The sequence below is a fragment of the Rhinatrema bivittatum genome, chromosome 13 (genome assembly GCF_901001135.1).
Source record: "Rhinatrema bivittatum chromosome 13, aRhiBiv1.1, whole genome shotgun sequence".
Taxonomy (NCBI): domain Eukaryota; kingdom Metazoa; phylum Chordata; class Amphibia; order Gymnophiona; family Rhinatrematidae; genus Rhinatrema; species Rhinatrema bivittatum.
This window is the reverse complement of record NC_042627.1, coordinates 7,240,438-7,262,455: the sequence shown is the minus strand read 5'-3', so window position 1 is coordinate 7,262,455 and position 22,018 is coordinate 7,240,438. Positions and strand designations below refer to the sequence as shown.

Sequence of the window (22,018 nt, the reverse complement as noted above, 5' to 3'; positions counted from 1 at the left end):
GAGCCTCACTGGACTCTGTGCTGCTGCGGGATTCAAAGGAGCAGTTAGCACAGATGCCAGAGGAGAAATGGGATGTGGCCTGAGGCATCGCTGGTCCGCTGCTTATCAGCATGGGAGAGGGGAAACGGGGGGGTTGTGTGGGGAAGAGAAAGAAAGAAGTGGTGCTGGAGAAGAGAAAAGGAGGGGGTGCGGTGTTACAGGTTCACTGAGGGGGGGTTTGGTAAGCTATAAGGCCAGTATCCCCAGGCACCTCCCTGCTGAGATCTACAGCAAAACACAAAACTCCACACTCGCACCTCAAGTCAGTACAACTGTAGATTCCTGAAATAGATTTATTATGTGTTCAATTACACTTCAGAAAGCAGTGCAGAAGAGATAATACACAAATACAGCAAAGGCAATGGTTATAATAATAATGCAGTACAATACTTTCCTTTACTGTTGTTAAAAGGGCCTAGGAAAGCAGCACAGTTCTGTCATTTCTAGAAGTTAGAGAGCATCTCTCTCTCTCTCTCTCTCTCTAGCTTCCATTGTACCATTTTCGTCTGCACATCTGAAAGCATGTTTTGGGAGATGCATGCAATCTCCCACAACATATCCCAGTCAGAATGTGAGAAACAGCTTACTTTTCTTGTGTCTTTAACTCCCTCAATCCAGAGCATGTACACTTGTTGTTTACCTCTACTCTTCCCACACTGGTTTTGTAGTCACATGATGTAGGATCAGTGGGAGACCACTGAAGCCTGCTTTCTGAATTCATCCTTACTCAAACTTCTTATGTTCTTATGTTGTCAGATTTAGGATAATTCTATAATGGGGGGGGGGGGGGAAGCAGGGTGGGTTAGGGGAACAGAGGGGAGTGGTGGGGGAAGAGAAAGAGAGGCTGGGTCAGAGGAAGAGAAGGGGAAAGGGAGGATGTGTGGGCGCAGAGAAAGAGAGTGGTGGGGTGGCAAGGGGGTAAAGGGAGGAATGGGGAGGGGGCACACCTTGACTGGCTTGGTCCTCTCAACCAAAAGATGTTCCATTGCCCTTGATAAAATTATTTTACTTGATATATCACAATTCCATTAGTACCATCAAAATGCTTCACATTAATTAAAGGGTTAGAGGTGGCTAATTGCCAGCTTCCTATATCCCCTAGCTTCTCTGCCAGAATTATACCTTACCCTTAAATCCTTGGACTTTCTACCATCCCTTCAAGCTCTGCAGACTTTTAATTGCTGTGATGCCCATTACTTGGCCTTGGGGATGATGGGGCGGTTTTTTCGGGCCTCGGATTCCAGGTAAACTTTGAGCTTGGGGCGGGAGCTGATCCTCTCCACGTAGGCTGACAGGAGAGGGAAGGCCTTCAAGCAGTCTGGAGCCAGGTGCAGGTGATTCTGGAGGACGTGCAGGAGGCTGAAGTCTGCATATGAAATCTGTTTTGGGGAAGGAACGCAAAAGGTCATAAGTGGTAGCACTTCTGCTTCACCAGAAGAGGGAGATGCTCACGCGGCAGCAGGGCTGCCTGCCGGATTAAGGACAGTGAGATCGGTCACTTGCATGTCCATCTGCCACTTGGATTAGAAAGGTAGTCCTTATGTTACATCACTTGCTACTTAAGATCACAAAAGGATCACTGAAAGCTGCCAGGATGCTTCTGTTTCATTCCATCCCTACCTGTCACTCTCTCACCCTCCACCAATCCAGCCTTGCCAGTTGTGCTGTCTCTCTCTCTTTCCACCAGTCCATCCCCACCAGTTGCGCTCTCTATGTCCACCAGTCCATCCCTTCCAGTCTGTCTGTCTCTCTCCCTCCACCACTCTCTCTCCCTCACCAGTCTCTCTCTCTCTCTCTCCATTAATCCATCTCTGCTAGTATCTCTCTCTCTTTCCCACCCTGCCAATCACTCTCTCTGTCCTCCTCCAGCAGTCCATTCCCCCCAGTTGTTCCAGATCCAGCTCTGTAGGTACCTGTAGTCACTACATAAATTACTGAATATGAGTACATTCTTCCACATTTACTGCTGGGCTTTGCAAATGTATTCCATTTATTTCAGTAAACATTATTTATTATAAATGTCTGGTGTGCATATAATTAACCCAGGTTAGAGACAGAGCAATCTCTCTTGCAGGGTCAAAAAATTTGAATGCCATGTCCTTGAAACTCGTACTTCAAAACGACCTCAGGCAATTTAAGAAGGATTTAAAAACATGGCTATACACAAAGGCTTTTACCACCGTGAAAGGAGATTATTAGAGTAGCTATTTTATTGTTTGTTTTAATTAAGGTTTTAGTGTTTATTGTCATTTTATATTATTAATGATGTTTTATGTTAGAGATTTTATAGAATTTTATTTGGTTTTATTTCTGAGCAATTATTTGATGTATTTTAGTAATTGATTATTAATTTGTAATATGTTATTATGCGACAGTGTTTAAAATGTAAACCGTTGTGATGGTCCTAATTAATGACGGTATATAAAAGCTGTTAAATAAAATAATGATTTATTTATTATTGCATTAATAACTTTTCTTTATATGGCACATAACTGCAGGTAAAAATGAAAGAAAAGCAAAAACTTTGGAATTTGAAAAGGGGTCCACGCTCCCAAAAAGGTTGGGTACCCCTGATTTAGAGGAACTAAAGCAAGGGTGAACCAGGAAGATGTAATTAAATTTGAAGGGTTGGGGCAGGTTTCGGGGGCAGCCAAAATAAAATTGGCCCAAACCGCAGGAAAACAAAATTTCCCACGGCGGGCTGATAACGAAGGCTGAACCGAAAGGTTCGGCCGAGTCACATCTCTAGAAACTATTCCGAAGAACAAACTTACTGGCCATCTGGAAAACCATAGATTAACGGGGCAGAGCCAATGTGGATTTAGCAAAGGGAAGTCTTGTCTTACAAATCTGTTTAATGTTTTGGAAGGGCTTAATAAGCGTGTGGATAAGGAAGAGTCTGCTGATGCAGTTTATCTGGATTTTCAAAGGCTACATATTTGGCGGTCATTCGTGAGAGCCTCATCGGGGAATTAAAAAGTAATGGGATAGTATCCTACTGTGGGTGCCGATGCAATAAGGTACACTCGGCAGAGCGCACGCTTTCACCCACAGTTGTGTGCACATTTTTTGTACACAAACTTATTCCTGATGCAGCAAGAAAATTTGTGTACAGAAAATGTACATGCAAAACTGTGCATCCTGCTCAGCGCCCTCGCATGGCCATCCTCTGCAAATGAAAGCATTAGCTGTTACCCCTCAATGCGGAGAGGCGAGCTGGCTTGTGTTTTCTTAGTGCTGGAAATTCCACTCCTGGTCTGAGGTGGAGTAAAATTTCCAACACTGGTGTCAGTCAATGAGCAGAAGCAAGAGTTCCAGCGCCAGTGCTTGCAATCAGGATTTATGTACAGAAAGCATGCTTTATGCCCATACAAAGCAGGTTTTCCGTACATAAATGACTTATGCGCACAAAAAATATTTTCATTGATGAAAGCATTTTTGTGCGCATAAATCACAGCTGAGAGGCTTCCCAGGGTTTAAAATGTATGTTCAGCTTCTGCACATTTTCCAGTCAGTGCAGTTTTGTTTTTTTTAACTCTGAGACATTAACTTACTGCATCAGGAATTTTAATTTCAGCACAGTTTTACCCCACACAGTGTTGCATCGGCCCCCCCCCCCCCCCTGGATTATTAACTGGTTAAAACAGTGTTTCCCAACCGGTATACCATGGCCCACTGGTGGGCCTTCAGACTTGATCAGCTGTGCCATAAACAAGTCACCCCTGCCTGATGATCAGATCCAGGACAAACCCCTAGGCTCTTTTAGCAACCCGCAGCAACAAGAGACACCAGTGCTGGCTCTTAAATGTGTTGGCGCTCCTTTCTGAGACCCCGTGGAATCATGATAGAGCAATTAATGGGTAATCAGGCAGGGCATGGATAGCTGGGCCCTGCACACAGCATCTCCTCATCTTCCCTGTCCTGAGCCTCCTCCGAGTCCTTCAGCTTCTGTCCTATCCCCTGGCTTAGTGAGATAAGGAGGGGGGTATACATTGGATATGACTTGCGGTGAGTGTGGAAGAAGCTCTAGCAGGCACATGTGGCAGCCGAGGTACCTGAACCAGCCACCCACACCACACGGGCTTCTCCTGCACTTGTATATTTAGGGAGCTGGTCTATCGTGATAGGTTCATGTACGTCTCTGCCCCCCTCTCTCCCTTTGCTTCGGAAGAGAGGCTGGTGGGGCTTCCGGTGCTTTCTTTGCTCTCCGTGTCCACCCTACCTCCTCTGCGGAAGTTGGTGTGCCACACGTTTTTGTTGATATAGGCCGTGCTTTGGGTTTGGAAAGGTTGGGGGATCCCCTGCTATAGATGATCTCCAGCAGTCCCCTGTTCCAAGCTTCCCCCAGATGTGTGGGGTAGGCAGAGGACGGACTCCCTGCTCTGAGCCTGCCAGGGCTGGATGAATGCGTCGGTGAGAAAGGCTCTCTACCTTGTTCCCAACGACGAACCCGCAGCCCTTGGGATTCTGAGAGAGAAGTCTCTCGAACGGGCCCAGGTGACCGGGGAGCTCATTGATGTATTTCTGTTGGTCGGATTCCTGTGGAGAAAGAAAGGCTTAAAATAGGTTACAGTGGCCCATGTTATCTTTTCTGGCACCACAACAGAAATGACCACGAATCTTCCCACTTCCCTAAGTGAGCCACAGCCCCAAATCTGCCCCTCTCCTCTGTGGTGCCACCAACTGTTATGCACAATCTCCCTCACTCTTCAGATGGCCTCTTTCGTCCATGCCCCCCATTCCTCTGCTGCTGTGTCTATCCTTCAGTTCTACTCTGGGGACTGTGTGCTCTTTAAGGTAAGCATTTTCTCCACTTCTTTTCTATCTCATGTGACCTGATCTCCTTTGTCCTTTCAGCCACAGGCATGTTACACTCCCACAGGTGCTCACACATGCATACACAGGTGCTCTAGAAACCTCGGTCCAAGGTTGACATAATTATAGATCCCAAAATCAAAAACAGTCCCAATCGCACAATAACCTGAGGCAACAATACGAAACCCATTAACCACACCACAATGTTCCTCAGTATAATTTTAGTGTCATTGAATCAGCTGTATGTGTAGGACCTTCACCAATCCAAGGTCCAAATCCTCAATTTCTCTGTGTGCTCGCTGTTTACTATTATCCTTCCTCAGGTCCAGTCCCTGTGAGCTACTTCTGAGAATTCTAAAGGCTGGCACCAGCTCCTCTATTTTTCAGGCTTCCATAGCTCCAGGCTGTATATGCTTCATAATGCAGGTGGCCGTAACCTTTCCGGTTACCCCCTTATGTACTGGAAAGAGAGTTTGTCCTTTCCAGTACATAAGTTAAAGGCACACTGAGCATGCGTGTGCCTAGTTAAAGTTCTAGAAACCTTGACATAAATTTTCCGCATCAGGGCACCATCTGATGTTAGTCCTCGCACATGGGTGACATCATCCCGTTGTCCTCGGAGAACACCTGTTACAGGTAAGCAACTCTGCTTAATCCCCATTCCTTCTAAAGGAGTTTCCTCAATGCCCAGCCTTCTCCCTCAAAACTGTGGGACCTCATGCTTTACTTACATAGTGCTGGACGACAAGACCCGCATATTTCTTGCGCAGGTCCTCCACACCGTCATTCACCATATCAATTAGTGCAGCTTCTTTATCATCATTGCCGTAGAGGCCTGTGGTGGAGAAATTTAATGTAAGAAACAAAACGTACCATCTGGTCATGTATCTGCCCCTCAGAATACCGTCAGCGGAGAAACCTCCAGGTGAAACAGCCTCATGCCACCATCACTGACTGCAGAGCAACAAGTCAGCAAAAAAAAAACAAAACCAAATTACAGTGCACACAGCCATGATCACAGCCAATGCTTTCCCAAGGGCAGGCATGGCCTTAGAGAGTTAACAGTGTGGTGCCCGCTCTTAGTCCTATGTGTGCCATTTTGGATTAATAAACGTGGAATGGAACATTATGATCCATGCTCGTGTGCAGGTGGAGAAGGTGCTAGCAGGGCATGGAAGGAGATGCATGGGGCATCCTCTCCGGGCGACAGCTTGCTGCCTTCTCCCGAACCTCTCTCAGACACGCCCCCTCCTCTGACCTGAGGTCCCCGCACTGCTAGACTTGGCTTGAGCTCCACACCCCGCCGTGGCCTGTCCCGCACACGAGCCACTGTGGCTTGTTCTGCTTCGTAGCATTGGGTTATGCTATGAAGATGTCAAGATGCTTTCTATGGTCAAGAAAGAAAAAGAAGACGCTGACAGAATCACCGACTCTATCTGCAATGAAAAGGGTAGTATTAGGGACCGGTTCTGTCAGCAATCTAATCTTCCTCTAAGCTTATCTGTTTCCCTGTTTCATATGTTGTCGTTTGTAAGCTGTGATACTAATTTAACTGGAATTTAATGTTAATCTGAATTCCGCTTTGAGTCAGACTTGGAAAAGGCAACATCAAACATTTATAAGTAAATAAATGTCCTAGGAAGGGTAATTTTCAAAGTCAATTCTGAAGGTAAAACAGAGCTTTAACAGTAGAAAACTGCCTGCCCGATACGCGTGCAGGGCGTCTGTGTTTTCCCCTGTGGTGTGAAGAGGCGTCTTGTGGGCAGGGTTTGTATTCACACTCAAAGTTTGCAATTTCCAAAGTCTGCACGGAATTTTTCTCGGAAAAAACTATCTGCCCACATTTATTTATTTAAAACTTTTTCTATACCATCATTACGTTATTTATCATGATAACGGTTTACGAAGAGGCACCTATAATAATACATAGTTAGTACTTTACAAAAATAAAGGTGCCAGTAGTGTCCGGAAACATAGAATTGTTTGAAGACTAATTGATTATTGATATATGTTGCCTGTTGAGACGTGTCTCATGGGTGAGGCTCACGTGATTTATGGTGCGCCTTTTAATTGCTTTACGATTATCAGTGAGATAAGAATAATTTCCAAGTAGGCACCTGGAGATTATGTGTTGGGTGCTTGCTGCCGGCTGCACCTTACTTATTTTCATCGTTCTCTTTGTAAAAGGCTTGTTTGAAAAGCCAGGTTTTCAGATTTATTTTAAACAGTTTGAAATTTCTCTGTAGTCTTAGTTCTAAAGGCAGAGTGTTCCATAAAATAGGACCTGCCAGTTATAGTGCTTGCTCCCTTACTTGGGTTAGTCTTGCCGTTTTTACTGATGGAATAGTTAAGAGAGCTTTGTTTGCTGATCTTAAATTTCTATGTGGTACATGTACTCGTAGTGCTGTGTTCAGCCATTCTGCTTATTCATCATGGATCAGTTTGTGTATGGTGCACAGTGCTTTGAATTGAACTCTTTGCTCTATTGGTAGCCAATGTAATTCCGCTAAAGTATCTGTAATGTGATCCCTTTTGGTTTTGCCTGTGAGAACTCTAGCTGCAGAGTTTTGCAATATTTGCAGTGGTCTTATCGAAGTATAAGGTAGTCCTAGCAGTAATCGGTACTCGCAAATATTAGTGATTGAAGTACTGTGCGAAAGTTTGATAATGTCAGCATTGGTTTTAGTTTCCTAAGTACCATTAGTCTGACATACCTTCTTTAACTTTTAGTGATATTTGCTGCTTTAGTTCTGTGTCTATTATCACTCCGAGGTTGCGCACTCTCTCAGCAAAATCGACTTTTTGATCGCTTTTGAGTATTATTGGTGTTTGAATTATGTTTATATTCTTTCTTTCTAGGTGAAGGAATTCAGTTTTCTCAATGTTTATTACTAATTCCATTTGGTTAAGTAATTGTTTGATTGTCAATATACATGATGGCTAATTTTAGTGTTTTTTCAATGGTGTCCTCAATGGGTATGATAAATTGAATGTCATCAGCGTAAATGTAGTGTATGATTCCAAGCCCTGCAAGAAGATGGCAAAGAGGGAGTAGATAAAGGTTGAAGAGTGTCGCTGATAGTGCAGATCCTTGAGGAACTCCTGTTTTTAGGGGTTTGTTGTTTTTTTTTAGACACTGTGTTATTAATTTGTACTTGGAAAAATCTGTTACTTAGATACGATCTAAACCATGTAATTGTTTTGTTATGTAGACCAATTTCTTCTAGCCTTTTGATTAGTATTTCATGATTCACTGTGTTGAATGCTGATTAAATGTGTGCTGGTAGGTTTGGTGGGATCATTTCTAAAGGGAAAGAACGCACAGAGCTTCCCTTTGAAAATTAGTGTCAAGTCTGTGGGTTAACAAGAACCTCTAACTTTACCCCCAGGCAGGCACTTACCCCTCATAGAGGGCAATTTTCAAAGCCATTTAATTGGGTAAATAGCGATTTATCCAGGTAATGGGGCTGTCAGAAATTTCCTTCCTTTGCCTGGCTGAAAGTACCCACGGGCTGCACCCCGTTGGCCTGGTTACAAAGAGATGTTCCCTGGGCGTTTGCTTAAGTCAGGAGAGCTAAGTAGTGCGTGTGCACTGGATTTTCAAAACTCTGCATGATATTTCCCACCCTAGACCCTTGCATAAAAAGCAGGTGGGAATTATACCAGCACTTTGAGCAGTTGCATGTCATGCCAACTGATTTTCAAAGTGCCTGGGGACTTTGCAGCTCTGCGGGCTATTTGAAAATTGCACCCTATGCGGGCAATATGAGGGCAGGTCATTTCTGCAGGCAGAATAAAGTGCTGACCTAGTCATGGGAATTGGCTCTGAAAATCACCCTCTTTATGTCCTGATGGTTTTGATGATTTGTTGAGTCAAGGTGGGAGCGTTCCCGCTTTCTCATCCAGCAGTTTCTCCTTTCACTTCAACAGAAGATTTCCATCTGCACTGCAGCTCCAAGGAAAACTCTGAAACTGAGGCCACTTTGGCGGAATTCTGCATAATTTGATATTCTTGTAGTGCAAGGAAGATTATTCTGTCTTTATCTTGAAAGTTCATAATCTTAGCAGTTATGGGGATAATTTTCAGCCTTCCCACATTGCTATTAGGTACTTTTTACCTAAGTAATTTTCACCCATTTTCAAAAGAAAAATATGTGCATGCTTTTACTTTGAAAATTGCCCCAAGGAAAAGTAGTCCCGTCCCCCCGTCTCCCCCCCAAGATTTGCCCTTGCTTTTCTCTGCAGATACTTTTCTGGCCAAAACCAGCTCCGTAGTTTTGAAAATCTAAAGCTATGCAATTCCCTTCTCTTAGGCCTTCCAGCAACTTCAATCAAACCTCTCCAAATGCTGCAAAATGCGGCGGCAAGAATCCTAACTAACTCACGTGGATCAGACTACATCATTCCGATCCTCAAAGACCTCCATCGGCTTCCGATCACATCTAGAATCCTTTATAAGAGCCTCACAATTATTCACAAAACCTTAAACAACCAAAACGTTACCTGGCTAAACAACTCTCTCCAATACCTCCCCTCCAATAGCCCCTCCAGAACTGCTTACAAGGGATCCTTAGCTACTCCCGCCCACAATCTCACCCAGCTCATATCTACCAAATAACGTGCACTATCCATAATGGGACCAACATTATGGAACTCGATGCCACCCGATCTCCGCCTGGAACACTGCACTGCCACCTTCAAAAAAAAAAAAAAAGCTTAAGACTTGGCTGTTTGAACAAGCCTACACTTGAATAAGCTCCCCCCACCATATCACTTTCCCCCTCTACCTCTACCTCCTCCTCCTCCTGAATTATACAAGCAATGATAATATAGTTATTGTTCTAGCTATTTAAAATCCTCTCTCCTAGGTCACCTGACCATTTTTCTACAACTCTTCCAAGTTCTTTTATACCCTTGTTACATGTAACTTTATACTTCCCTCTCAGTTTCAAAATATTTATTCCCCTGTTACCTGTAAACCGATGTGATATGCTTATGAAAGTCGGTATATAAAAGTTTTAAATAAATAAATGTGCCCCATGCTAACTTCATGGAGTGCCCCCTAGTCCTTCTATCATTCGAAAGTGTAAATAACCGAGTCACATCTACCCGTTCTAGACCTCTCATGATTTTAAACACCTCTATCATATCCCCCCTCAGTCGTCTCTTCTCCAAGCTGAAAAGTCCTAACCTCTTTAGTCTTTCCTCATAGGGGAGCTGTTCCATCCCCTTATCATTTTGGTCGCCCTTCTCTGAACCTTCTCCAGTGCAACTATATCTTTTTGAGATGCGGCAACCAGAACTGTACACAGTATTCAAGGTGCGGTCTCACCATGGAGCGATACAGAGGCATTATGACATTTTCCGTTTTATTAACCATTCCCTTCCTAATAATTCCTGTTCTTTTTCTGCCATTGTATCGCTGCATCTGTGATTTGAACATGTTTATTTTGCTTGTAGAGATTCTGACCCAATAAAGCATGGTCAGGGATCACTCATAAATATAAATGTTATCTGTTAGCTTTAAGTTGTAAAGTCTCGTGTTATACTTTACTTTAAATGTTGAACAGAAACTTCCAGAACTTCTGCAAACGTCACAGGCAGCAGCAGCCTTGGCGCTGTCACAGCGCAGAACCCCAGAGACTGCGGCGTGCAGACCCTCCCCAATGTCACACACCCTTCTCCTGAAACTCACCGTACTTCCGCCCCAGGTATCGCAGGATTGCATTCGACTGGTACAGAACAAAATCTCCATCCTGGAATTGTGGTAACTGACCAAATGCCTAATGATTAAATAATATCAGAAAGCAGAAGTCACAAACCAAGGAAATAAACTGGAAAACCCTCAGATGGTCGAGCCCCCAGGGGCCAGGATGCTGGTTGAGTCGACCAGAAAAGTACCTAAGGCCCTGTGGTCTGCCCTCACAGATTTCAGAACCCAGGACAGAAGCCAGGTGTAGATTGCACTGTTCTGAAACTGCTTTTATTACCTAAGTATAAAATAATTCTGCTAATTTCTGTACTTATATTAGGCATATGGCATGGTGGTGACTAAGAAGAAGATTCCTCACATAAGTATGAGCGACAGCAGTTTTATTAGTAGACTCTTAGTAAAAGTGAATCTCATGGGATTGAACTGCATAGGACTAAGCTTAGGGTGAAGCAATGCAACATTATGTCATTCCCCAAGATACGCAAGTTCACCATAGCATGCACTGCGTAAGTAATTCTGATCATAATTTCTAACAGTTTGCAATCTTTTTTTGTTAAAATTAAACTTCTGAAAAATCATTACTGCTATCCCATGTCCCATACTGAAACCTACACAAACGAATTACTGTTATTGCTCTGTATAACACTCCCTCTGTTATGTACCCGCTAGCGATTGTAGACAAAAAACTGTATCAAAAGCTAATTTGAGGATAATTTTCAAACTGATTTATTTATGTGAGTAAAAAAGCATTTTACCTGCATTCATCGGCTGTCTGAAAATTGCCATCCCTTAAGGCAGGTAAAAGTCTGCCCGTCGTTCCACACTGAGAGGACATATTCAAAAGTATGGGCCTGATTTTCAAATGCATTTACACACTTAAAACTGGGCTTACACATGTAAATGCCCTTTACCCCATGCACATGGGATTTTGAAAATTACTACAATATATGCCATTGAATTGTCCAAAGGTTTTACTTGTGTTGAGTGCACTTTGTGGGTAAATGGCTTTTTGAAAATTGCTATGATAGTATGTTAGATTTACATGCGTAATTCATTTGAAAATGTACCAGTATGTGCCCCCTACTACAGGCAAAAGCTTGCACATAGAGGATGAGCAATTTTCTAAAACCTCATTCTGTGGGTATAGTACTTTATGAAAATAGCTTTGCAATTTATCCTCCCTATTTATTAGCAGCGGTAATCTTTGCTCTGATTGGGCAAGTGTGTTCTGGGAGACTTGGTTCAGTGGGTGAGGACCCTTCATTTTCTGTCAGCAGCTTTCAGATAAGCTTGCAGTTCCTGATACATCAAACATAGAAACAATGGCAGAAAAGGACAAATGATCCATCCAGTCTGCCCAGCAACCTTATGTGGTAGTATCTGCTGCACCGAGTAGGTTACCCCCATGCTTATCTGTTTCCCAGACCATAAAAGTCAGGGGCCTCATTGCTTGCTGTTTGAATCCAGTTCCCCGTTACCCCTGTGCTTAGCAGTTTCCCACACTAGCCCTTGTTGATTGCTGTTGAATCCAGTTCCCCATTATCTCTTGACATTGAAGCAGAGAGCAATTTCCGAGTTGCATCAAAGTATTAGACTTATTGGTCAAGGGTAGTAACCGCCGCATCAGCAAGTGACCCCCATACTTGTTTCCCCAGACCATAAAAGGGGGGGCCCTCGTTGGTTGCTGAATGAATCCAATTCCCCTTTTCCCCCTGCCGTTGAAGCAGAGAGCCATGATGGAGTTGCATCAACAGCATGAAGGCTTATTGGATAAGGGTAATAACCGCCGCACCTTTAAGTTACTCCATGCACTCTTTTCTTCATTTCCATCCTTCAGCCTTTATGGATCCACAGTATTTATCCCATGTCCTTTTGAATTCTTTCACTGTTTTGGTTTTCACCACCTCCTCTGGAAGTGCATTCCAGGTATCCACCACCCTCTCCATGAAGAAATATTTTCTGACGTTGGCTCTGAGGCATCCTCAGAGTTTCATTTCGTGACTCCTAGTTCTACTGATTTCTTTCCAACAGAAAAGGTTTTCTGATACTGACCTCACACTATTTTGGTAGCCCTTCTCTGGACCATCTTTGTCCCTTTTGAGATACGGGCTCCAGAACTGAACACAGTACTCCAGGTGAGGCCTCACCAAGAGTATCAACACCTCCATTTTCTCACTGGTTATTCCTCTCTCTACACAGCCCAGCATTCTTCTGGCTTTACCTATCGTCTTGTCACATTGCTTCGCCATCTTCAGATCGCCAGAAACTATCACCCCAAGATCCCTCTCTTGGTCCGTGAACAATAGCCTTTCCCCCCCTCCCCCCGTCTCATACCAGTCTTTGGGATTACTGCATCACTCTACACTTCTTGGCATTGAATCCCAGCTGCCAAATCTTCAACTGCTCTTCAAGCTTTTATAAATCACTTTTCATTCTCTGCTGCAGATCTTTGTATCATCCGCAAATAGACAAACTTTACCTTCTATCCCTTCCACAATGTCACTGACAAAGATATTGAACAGAACCAGTCCCAATACTGATCGCTGTGGCACTCCACTTAACACAGCTTTCTCTTCAACTCTTTCCTTATATCTGTCTTTCACATTGACCTCTTTTCATTATTTATTTCTTTATTGCCCTTCTATCCATATTTCACTCCTCTTCTCCCCCTAGTCCATTAACGGCTTAGGGAATAGCCACTGCTATTAATTGCATCAGTAGCATGGGATCTCCTTAGTGTTTGGGTAATTGCCAGGTTCTTGTGGCCTGGTTTTGGCCTCTGTTGGAAACAGGATGCTGGGCTTGATGGACCCTTGGTCTGACCCAGCATGGCAATCTCTTATGTTGTTAAAAAAGCTAGCACCGTCCCTGCATGTACTCCTTATTACTTTGAATTATCCATATATCCACTTTTGTGTTCTTTTCACTTCAATTATGATAAATCTCACCTTAGCTAATAGCATTTCTGATTATTGTTTCCATTTTATTTTTTACTATGTTGGTACACAATTGTTTGTATTATAGCACTCATTCGTGTCATTTCCTTGGTTGAGTTTATTTTATTGTTTTCAGTATTATGTTGTCATATTGATGATTTACTCTGCTCACTGTTTGTTTATGAAATCATTGTATTGATTAAGAATCTTCGGTCATGCTAGTACCTGGCAGTTCCCTCACATACCTCGAGGGGTGTGTTAGGATTAGCCTAGAGATGGGGTAGACATGAGCATTAGCATGAGGCTTAGTCAGTTAGGTTAAGGATTGTCTGCCTATTCCCTGCTTTGAGCCAGTATGCAGAAAAGCGACCTGGATGACCTCATGAGCACAGTTAGACCTTCTCACAGCTTCAAGGACATTGGGTGTGGCTCATAGAGATTTAATAACTACCTACAAAAAGATACTTCCTCTAACATGCTAACAAGCTACATGACTAACTCAAGGACATTGTAGATGAAATTTAACTTGTCCACGTTAATATGTTAACGTGGACAAGTGTAAGGTGATGAATATAGGGAAAAATAGAAGCTAACATTATGTAACTACAGCAAGTGTTATCTTAGGAGTTACCACCCAGGAAACAGATCTAGGCATCATAGTGGATAACACATTGAAATCGTCAGTTCACTGTGCTGCGGCAGTCAAAAAAGCAAACAGAATGTTGGGAATTATTAGAAAGGGAATGGTGAATAAAACGGAAAATGTCATAATGCCTCTGTATCGCTCCATGGTGAGACCGCACCTTGAATACTGTGTACAATTCTGGTCGCAGCATCTCAAAAAAGATATAGTTGCGATGGAGAAGGTACAGAGAAGGGCAACCAAAATGATAAAGGGAATGGAACAGCTCCCCTATGAGGAAAGGCTGAAGAGGTTAGGACTTTTCAGCTTGGAGAAGAGATGGCTGAGGGGGGATATGATAGAGGTGTTTAAAATCATGAGAGGTCTAGAACGGGTAGATGTGAATCAATTATTTAGTCTTTCGGATAATAGAAGGACTAGGGGGCACTCCATGAAGTTAGCATGTAGCACATTTAAAACTAATCAGAGAAAGTTATTTTTTACTCAACGCACAATTAAACTCTGGAATTTGTTGCCAGAGGATGTGGTTAGTGCAGTTAGTATATCTGTGTTTACAAAAGGATTGGATAAGTTCTTGGAGGAGAAGTCCATTACCTGCTATTAATTAAGTTGACTTAGAAAATATCCACTGCTATTACTAGGAACGGTAACATGGAATAGACTTAGTTTTTGGGTACTTGCCAGGTTCTTGTGGCCTGGATTGGCCACTGTTGGAAACAGGATGCTGGGCTTGATGGACCCTTGGTCTGACCCTGTATGGCATGTTCTTATGTTCTTATTTAAAACAAACACACAAAACTTTCTTGTTACTCACCACTGCCTTTTTGAGGTCCACTTCTCCAGCCTTCCACTTCTGTTCTGAAACCACTTCTTCCTGCCACTCAGCACCCTGATCTGCAAGAAGCAGGCGAATGGCTTCTGCACGTCCTATGTGTGTAAAATTGAAGAAAAAAAGGATTTTTGCTGGAAGGGAGCAAAAAAAATTAGTGACCCTATTCTCTCCCTGCAGAAAATCTACACTATTCCTTTTTCCCTCTCTCTCTTTTTTTTTTTATTGAAAACATTTACAAAATTGCTATGAAAGTGGAGGTGCTATTTCTTGGTTGTTTCGATCTGCCTGATGTTGACTGGGACATCCCAGCTGCGGTGTCGTCCAGAAGCAGAGAGATCCTGGATTCTCTGCAGGGAGAACCATTCTGGCAACTGATTAGAAGAACCCACCCTGGAGGGCGCGATACAGGACCTGATGCCTACAAATGGACGAGTGTTCCTGATGTCATGGTGAGTGATCACCGGATGGTGGGGTTCAGTATTAGAGCACAGGAGATGAAAGTTCTTTCAAAGGCGATGGAACGTAACCAAAAAAACAAACAAACAGTGAGCAATTGGTTGAGTGATAGTTTTTTAGCAGTGAATGCTGGCAAGACAGAGATATTGCATGTGGGTATTAGTCAGGATGTGTTTCAAGTTGAGTTTGAAGGACAGTTAATTATTGCTGGCACTGATGTAAAATTCAGGAATGATATGAAAGGCGAATCGTGACAGACACATCAGTCTCGTGAATCACATAAATCCGAGGTGTATTAAGTCTATAAGGGGAGGCTATAACAGGCAACTAGCAAGTTGGAAATAATAGGATAAGCAAGCCGTAACAATTACAAAGATCATATAGATCACATAAAGATTACAAAATCACTAATTACAGGGGCTGAGGCTATTTACAGGATAGTGAAAGGTGAAAGGTTGAAACTGGAGCAAGAGTGTAGAGCAAATAGATCATATAAGGTCACACAGTCACTAATTACAGGGTGATGAATCTAATTAAAATTATGATCAGACAGAGGGAGAGAATGTGGGTTACGTGTTGTTTCTGTAGGCTTGTGTGAACAGCCATGTTTTGAGTTTTTGTTTGAATTTTTTGGGGCATAGTTCTTGTCATAGATCCGGGGGCATGGTATTCCATAACGTGGGTACCCAAAGGCAGGCGTTAATTTCTGCCGGCACTGGGAAAAAATGTACTGTACACCCTCCAGACTTAATATCATGGTGACATTGAGTCGGAGGTCCCAAAAGTAAAACAATAATAAAAAATAAATTAAAAATTAAAATTAAAAATCATCCCGCAGCTCGCGGGTTGAAAACGGGGTGCTCAATTTTGCCGGCGTCCGGTTTCCGAACCTGTGGCTGTCAGTGGGTTTGAGAACCGACGCCGGCAAAATTGAGCATCAGCTGTCAAGCCGCCGCTCCTGTCAAAAAAGAGGTGCTAGGGACGCACTAGTGTCCCTAGTGCCTCTTTTTACCGCGGGCCCTCATTTGCATGCAGGCCGATACTAAATCGTGGGCACAGGAGATTGGCCTGTGCGCGCGCCGGGAGAGAGGGCGCTCTCCCGCGACTTTTACTGTATCGGCCTGAAAGATAGCACATGCCAATCTCTAAAAACTCAAAATACATTTTTTTTTTACCTTTGTTGTCTGATCTTATTTTTCTAATCTGTTGGTCCTAGCCTCTTTTTCCCATGTTCCTCTTCTGTCTTTTCCTCTTTTTATTTTCTGTTTCTTCTCTCTACTCCTTCCCTTCCTCTCTCTGTCTCACATGCTGTTTCTCTCGCTCTCTCTCACATATAGAAACATAGAAATGACGGCAGAAGAAGACCAAACGGCCCATCCAGTCTGCCCAGCAAGCTTTTGCACTTTTATTTTTCTCTCACATACTTATCTGTTTCTCTTGGCTCTTAGTAACCTTTTTTTATTCTATTTCCCTTTCTGTTCACACACTTTCACATGCTTTCTTTCTCTCATATACACACTCATGTGCTCTCATGCACACACAAGCTCTCACTCTCACATGCTGGCTCTCATGCTATCTCACACATACAGACTCTCACTTTCACATGCTCTCGTGCACACACACACACACACACACACATTTATTTATTTATTTATTTAACCGCTTTTCTATACCAACATATATCATCATATTGGTTTACATCTCAACAGTAGGTGGAAAATATAATGAACAAGGGTGGGAGAGGGACAACAGTAGAAACTCGAGGGCAGGAGGCTCTAGGGGGAGTCTGAAAATTGAACTAGAGAGGTAACAATAACTCGAGAGATAACATTTACATGATGCAAATTACTTGGAGCGAGTCAAAGATAACAGAGAAGCAGGAGAGAGGGTGAGAGAGGTGCGTGGAGTTAGTCTGGAAATGCCTGGTGGAAGAGCCAATTCTTTAGCATTTTCCTGAATTTAGTAAGGCAGGGCTCCAGGCGGAGGTTTGTGGATAGGGCATTCCAGTGAGTTGGGCCAGCAATTGAGAGAGCACAGTCCCTTGTTGCTGTGAGTCGGGCCTCCTTGAGGGGCGGGACTTGTAGGGTGCCTTTGAGATTTGCTCTAGTGGGGCGGGTGGATTGTGTGGATCGGAGCGGTTCGCTGAGCCAAGAGGAATTATTTATGTGGATGGATTTGTGTAGGATAGTGAGAGTTTTGAATAGGATGCGTGATGGGATGGGGAGCCAGTGGAGGTCTTTGAGGATGGGGGTTATGTGGTCTGATTTGCGTGCGTTCATGATTATCCTTGCAGTGGCATTCTGTAGTATTTGGAGGGGTTTGATGGTGGAGTAGTCCCACTTTAGACTTTAATCCTGCTTGCTATCAAACCTGTGTCTGGAAAATTATTTATCTGTTCCCTCGGAGGCAGCAGAACGTCAGCCGCTGGCTTTTGTCAGCAGAGTTAGGACCACTGAGCGACATCAGGGTCACCGCATTAGGCCCCGTCCTGGGTCGTTTGCAGAGTTCACATTTATTGAGATATGGGAACACACACAAACTGATCTGCAAGTGTACAGCGAAGTATGCAGGAGATGCGGTGCTAGCAGAGAGACCGTCCCAGTGATAACGCAAGGAACGAATGCTCAGACCAGCAGAGGTACCGTTCACCTCACCGCCAGGAATAAAAGAAGAAATAGAACCCGGAAGAGAACAGGGTTTAAAGGGGAAAGAGAGCCCTGTTTAGGAGCAGGCAATATTATAGTTTGTGTATTCAATAAAAGCGGACCAGTGCGTGTAACTGGAGTGCCGTCAGTTTCTCTGTTCTGATTACGGCCCATGCCTTAGCCAGTCCTATGTCCAGCTTCCCAGCGCAGCCTGGCTCTTACTGTCCTGCAGGCTGTACTGGGAAGGGAGGTAGAAACCCGGGGGGTGTAATATGGCTGATGGAGAAGGACTGTACTGAGCAGCAGATAGAGACCAGCAAATCAAATAACCCCCGCTGCAGTTCACCTATGTCCTTGTATTGTTAAACTTGCTTATGCAGCAGCTCAGAGAGGGAGCATCTGGTAAGGGGTGGGCATTATTTCATCTGCTTGCAGTGGTTTTGCCATGTCACGTCCTGTTTTATATAAACTGTCCCAGATCCTTTGTACTACTTAACAATGGCATGAAGAATTGTCCTTGTGAGAGAGTATAGGAAACGCCCTCAATCTACCTTAAAGGACCGGGCTCAGAATATCCCACCCGGTCCTCTTTAAGACAGAGAGCCGCAGGGAATCCTGGCTCAAGGGAGGAGCCCTTCCCCAGAGGATAAGACCTCCAGGCCCAAGAAGGGTTAGATGGTCCCTGGGGAGCTGATGGAGTCCCGGCTCATGCAGAGATCAGATATGTATCGAGGTTGGTGAACGACCTTCCCTTGCTTAAAGATTGCAAGACTGGGCAACTCCTGAGTTTGTGCTGCCCTGCTGAACTGTTGTGTTTACTTTTCACTGTAAGTAAAGATCACTTTAAGCCGAGCCAGAGTTCCTGTTTGCTTTCCTCTGGCTGTAACCACGCCACTGACCACTCGAGTGCCACAGGTCTATTCTTCAATCTGGTCAGACTCAGAAAATGAAATTGGATTGAATTTCCTATCTGATGCACATGGGCAGACCTGGGATTGAGTGGAGGCAGGGTGCAGTTGGCTTGGTGCATCATCCCCATAATCCCTCCTCCTGCTCTCTCTCATCTTCCTTTCTGCTGTTTCTCCCTTCCCCTTCTCCCCCTTCAAGGTTCCTCTCCACCTACCCCTTCCCATTTGTCTATTGCCCCCTTCCCCAGACTATTCAACATCTCCCCCACCTCTTTCTCAGGTCCTCCCATCTCTCATCCTCTCCACTTGAGATCCTTCCAATCTCCTCCTCCACACCCCCACCCAACGGTTCCTTTTCACCTCCACCTCCTCTCCAGGGTCTTCCTCATTTCCCCTGCACTTGGATTCCCTTTCTCACTCCCCTCCTTTCTTTGAGGTTCTTCATCTCGCCCTTCCTCCTCATTCACTGCACTCCCATGTTCCTCCCCCTCCTCTCCTTCAGGTTCTTCTCAGTTCTTGGGCAAAGTACTGACAGTAGGCCCACATTACAGGGTCACGGTGGGCATCTGCTCCCTGTCCCCTCAGCTGTATTTCTGGGTGAAGGAGGATGGGGTAATGTGCCCCCAGGATGCTGGTCCACTGCCAGTGCTGCTGATCTGAGGGCTGGCAGAGGAGGCTCAGCCTTTTGGGCACAGTGCTAGTTAGTGTCTTGTTTGGCAGGGATCCAGTGGCCACCCTGGTTTTAACCTATATTATGGCCAATAAAAGAACATTGAGAGAAAGCCAGACCTGCTTCTGAGTCATACAGTAACATGGATCTAGACTGGCAACACTGAAAGCAAAGGATTATCATAAAATCAGAAACTGAAACTGGTGAACAGCAAGAGATGGGACTCGGTGACATCTTCAGCTCCTATTCAGATTCCTGTCAATGTCGCACCTTGCCTTGTAGAACGGCTTCCCAGTGCTTGTGCCCCCTGCATGGCTCTGTGTGCCATGACTGTGAGCTTCCCTTCTCCATGGGAGAGAGAGAGAGTTAGACTTACCTCGAAGTGGAAAATAGGTGATAACATAGCCAGGCACTGCAAAAAGAAAGAAGGTTAATATACAAATTGGCAAAGTGGAAATATGTGTGTGTCCTATTGTATCCTTTCTATCTCTAACATTACTGAGAGAAGGGTTATAGCTATTCAAGGGTACCCCAAGATTCTTGTATTGTGGGGGTTTGATGGGCTCTGAGATCAGAGACCGGGAAAGCGAGGCACAATTCCAGAAAGCAGAACTGCGCGGCTGGTGAATGTGGCAGTATCAGCGTTGGGCACCTGAGCCAAGATGGTGAGGCAGCCGGGGACACAGGGCTAGAGAGAGGAGGGGAGGCGCTCGCTGGATGACCAGAGCAGAGGAAGCGCTGAGACTGGGTGGAAGTGAAGAGGACAGCCATGGGCTCCCAGCAGATGGAGGGCAGCTCCCAAGGAAAGGGAACCAGAAGTAGCTCAGCTTGGAAACTTCAAGTGAAGCTCTCTCTCTCTCTCTCTCTCTCTCTCTAAATATATATATATATATATTTTTTTTTTATTTAGATTTTATTAAAATCTTGCTCCGGGTGAGCCAGTGATTGGCAGCTACTTCCTGTGAGAGCGAGAGCTCTTCTGTGTACCCTGCATTGCATCTTGCGTCTGAAAGAGAGGCTCCCATCCTTGTTACTATCCTGGGAAGATGCCACTCAGAATGTGTTGCGGACTCTAAGATTAGCTCCCACATTTGAGTTTTGCTACCCTACTTTTACTCTGTTTTTAACCACTTGGGCTGTAAATGGTGTTTGTCAATAAATTTATACCCTGTTGTTTGTTTAGGGATCCCAAGCACACCCCTGAAGGACTTTTAGCCCTTGGCAGGTCCCCATCCACTTGAACCTGGGCTCCATCTGAATGTCCCTTGTGTTGGTTACAGAGACGATGATTTTGTAACATTGACAAGTGCAGCTCTGACTGAAACATATATGTGCACAGGTGTGCACACAGCAGGGAACACATACGCTCGCACACACACACACACATACGTGTACTGCATTGATGTGCATACAACCTAGAGCAACACTGAAGCATGGGAGAGACAGAGCACCGACACTTACTGGTTATTGCTGGAGGTGGCTTTTCAGGGTAAAGCTGGATGTCTCGCGCTCTGGGGCCCTCCCACTCCCACATGAAACTTTATCTGTCTGCAGGTTCTGCCAAGTCAGCATCAACTCGGACTGGGAAAGGGTAGCAAAAAGCATGATGGGGGTGGGGAATGTTCTTTTTTGCCAGGAGAGAGAGAGAGAGAGAGGGTCAAAGTCTAAAGGTGGGAGAATGAGAGAGGAGAAAGGGAGAGGCCCACAATACCTGGAAGCTGATCCATGTGTATCTTGAAAACCCAACACCTGAGAAACAGCCAGGAACTTCCCACAGCTGTCAGGCACCGTCAAAGACTGCGCCCAAAACAAAGAGCACAAAACAAAGAGTGTATTAGTTGGAGAGACAGCAGAAATGGAGTGAAATGCTATCCCCTTGCCAGCAGAGCTGACTGCAGTTACAGCCCATACAGGGAACTGCCACAGAAGCAGAAGCGCAGGGCCTAAACTGCCACGGAAGCAGAAGCGCAGGGCCTAAACTGCCACGGAAGCAGAAGCGCAGGGCCTAAACTGCCACAGAAGCAGAAGCGCAGAGACTAAACTGCCACAGAAGCAGAAGCGCAGAGACTAAACTGCCCCAGAAGCAGAAGCGCAGGGCCTAAACTGCCCCAGAAGCAGAAGCGCAGGGCCTAAACTGCCACAGAAGCAGAAGCGCAGGGCCTAAACTGCCCCAGAAGCAGAAGCGCAGGGCCTAAACTGCCACAGAAGCAGAAGCGCAGGGCCTAAACTGCCACAGAAGCAGAAGCGCAGGGCCTAAACTGCCACAGAAGCAGAAGCGCAGGGCCTAAACTGCCCCAGAAGCAGAAGCGCAGAGACTAAACTGCCACAGAAGCAGAAGCACAGGGCCTAAACTGCCACAGA

At 44.7% G+C, this 22,018-nt stretch overlaps 1 protein-coding gene across 4 annotated transcripts; it reads right to left on the bottom strand.

The window, feature by feature from the left end:
* Window positions 1-322: 322 nt before the first annotated feature.
* On the bottom strand, window positions 323-21,454 carry LOC115074667 (glutathione S-transferase P 1-like). 4 transcript variants are annotated; one of them, XM_029574326.1, is made up of 8 exons: window positions 21,369-21,454; window positions 21,119-21,238; window positions 20,034-20,069; window positions 14,961-15,109; window positions 10,550-10,637; window positions 5,586-5,689; window positions 4,471-4,578; window positions 323-1,418 (listed from the first exon to the last, which is right to left on the bottom strand). In XM_029574326.1, exons 2-8 carry the CDS (start codon window positions 21,189-21,191, stop codon window positions 1,233-1,235), a joined length of 744 nt encoding a protein of 247 aa, XP_029430186.1. In that variant the 5' UTR covers window positions 21,192-21,238; window positions 21,369-21,454; the 3' UTR covers window positions 323-1,232. The 4 variants fall into 4 exon arrangements, with proteins under 4 accessions (XP_029430186.1, XP_029430188.1, XP_029430190.1 ...); XM_029574328.1 differs by having other exon boundaries at window positions 14,961-15,073; window positions 21,369-21,448; XM_029574330.1 differs by lacking the exon at window positions 21,119-21,238 and having other exon boundaries at window positions 14,961-15,073; window positions 21,369-21,440.
* Window positions 21,455-22,018: the final 564 nt, after the last annotated feature.

Coding starts and splice junctions, on each gene's coding strand:
- LOC115074667 (XM_029574326.1), bottom strand. CDS start 21,191: ATGTGGGAGTGGGAGGGCCCCAGAGCGCGAGACATCCAGCTTTACCCT. Junction 15,110..20,033: donor CACCTATTTTCCACTTCGAG/GTAAGTCTAACT, acceptor GCTCCCTTCCAG/CAAAAATCCTTTTTTTCTTC. Junction 4,579..5,585: donor GTCTTGTCGTCCAGCACTAT/GTAAGTAAAGCA, acceptor CTTTCTCCACAG/GAATCCGACCAACAGAAATA.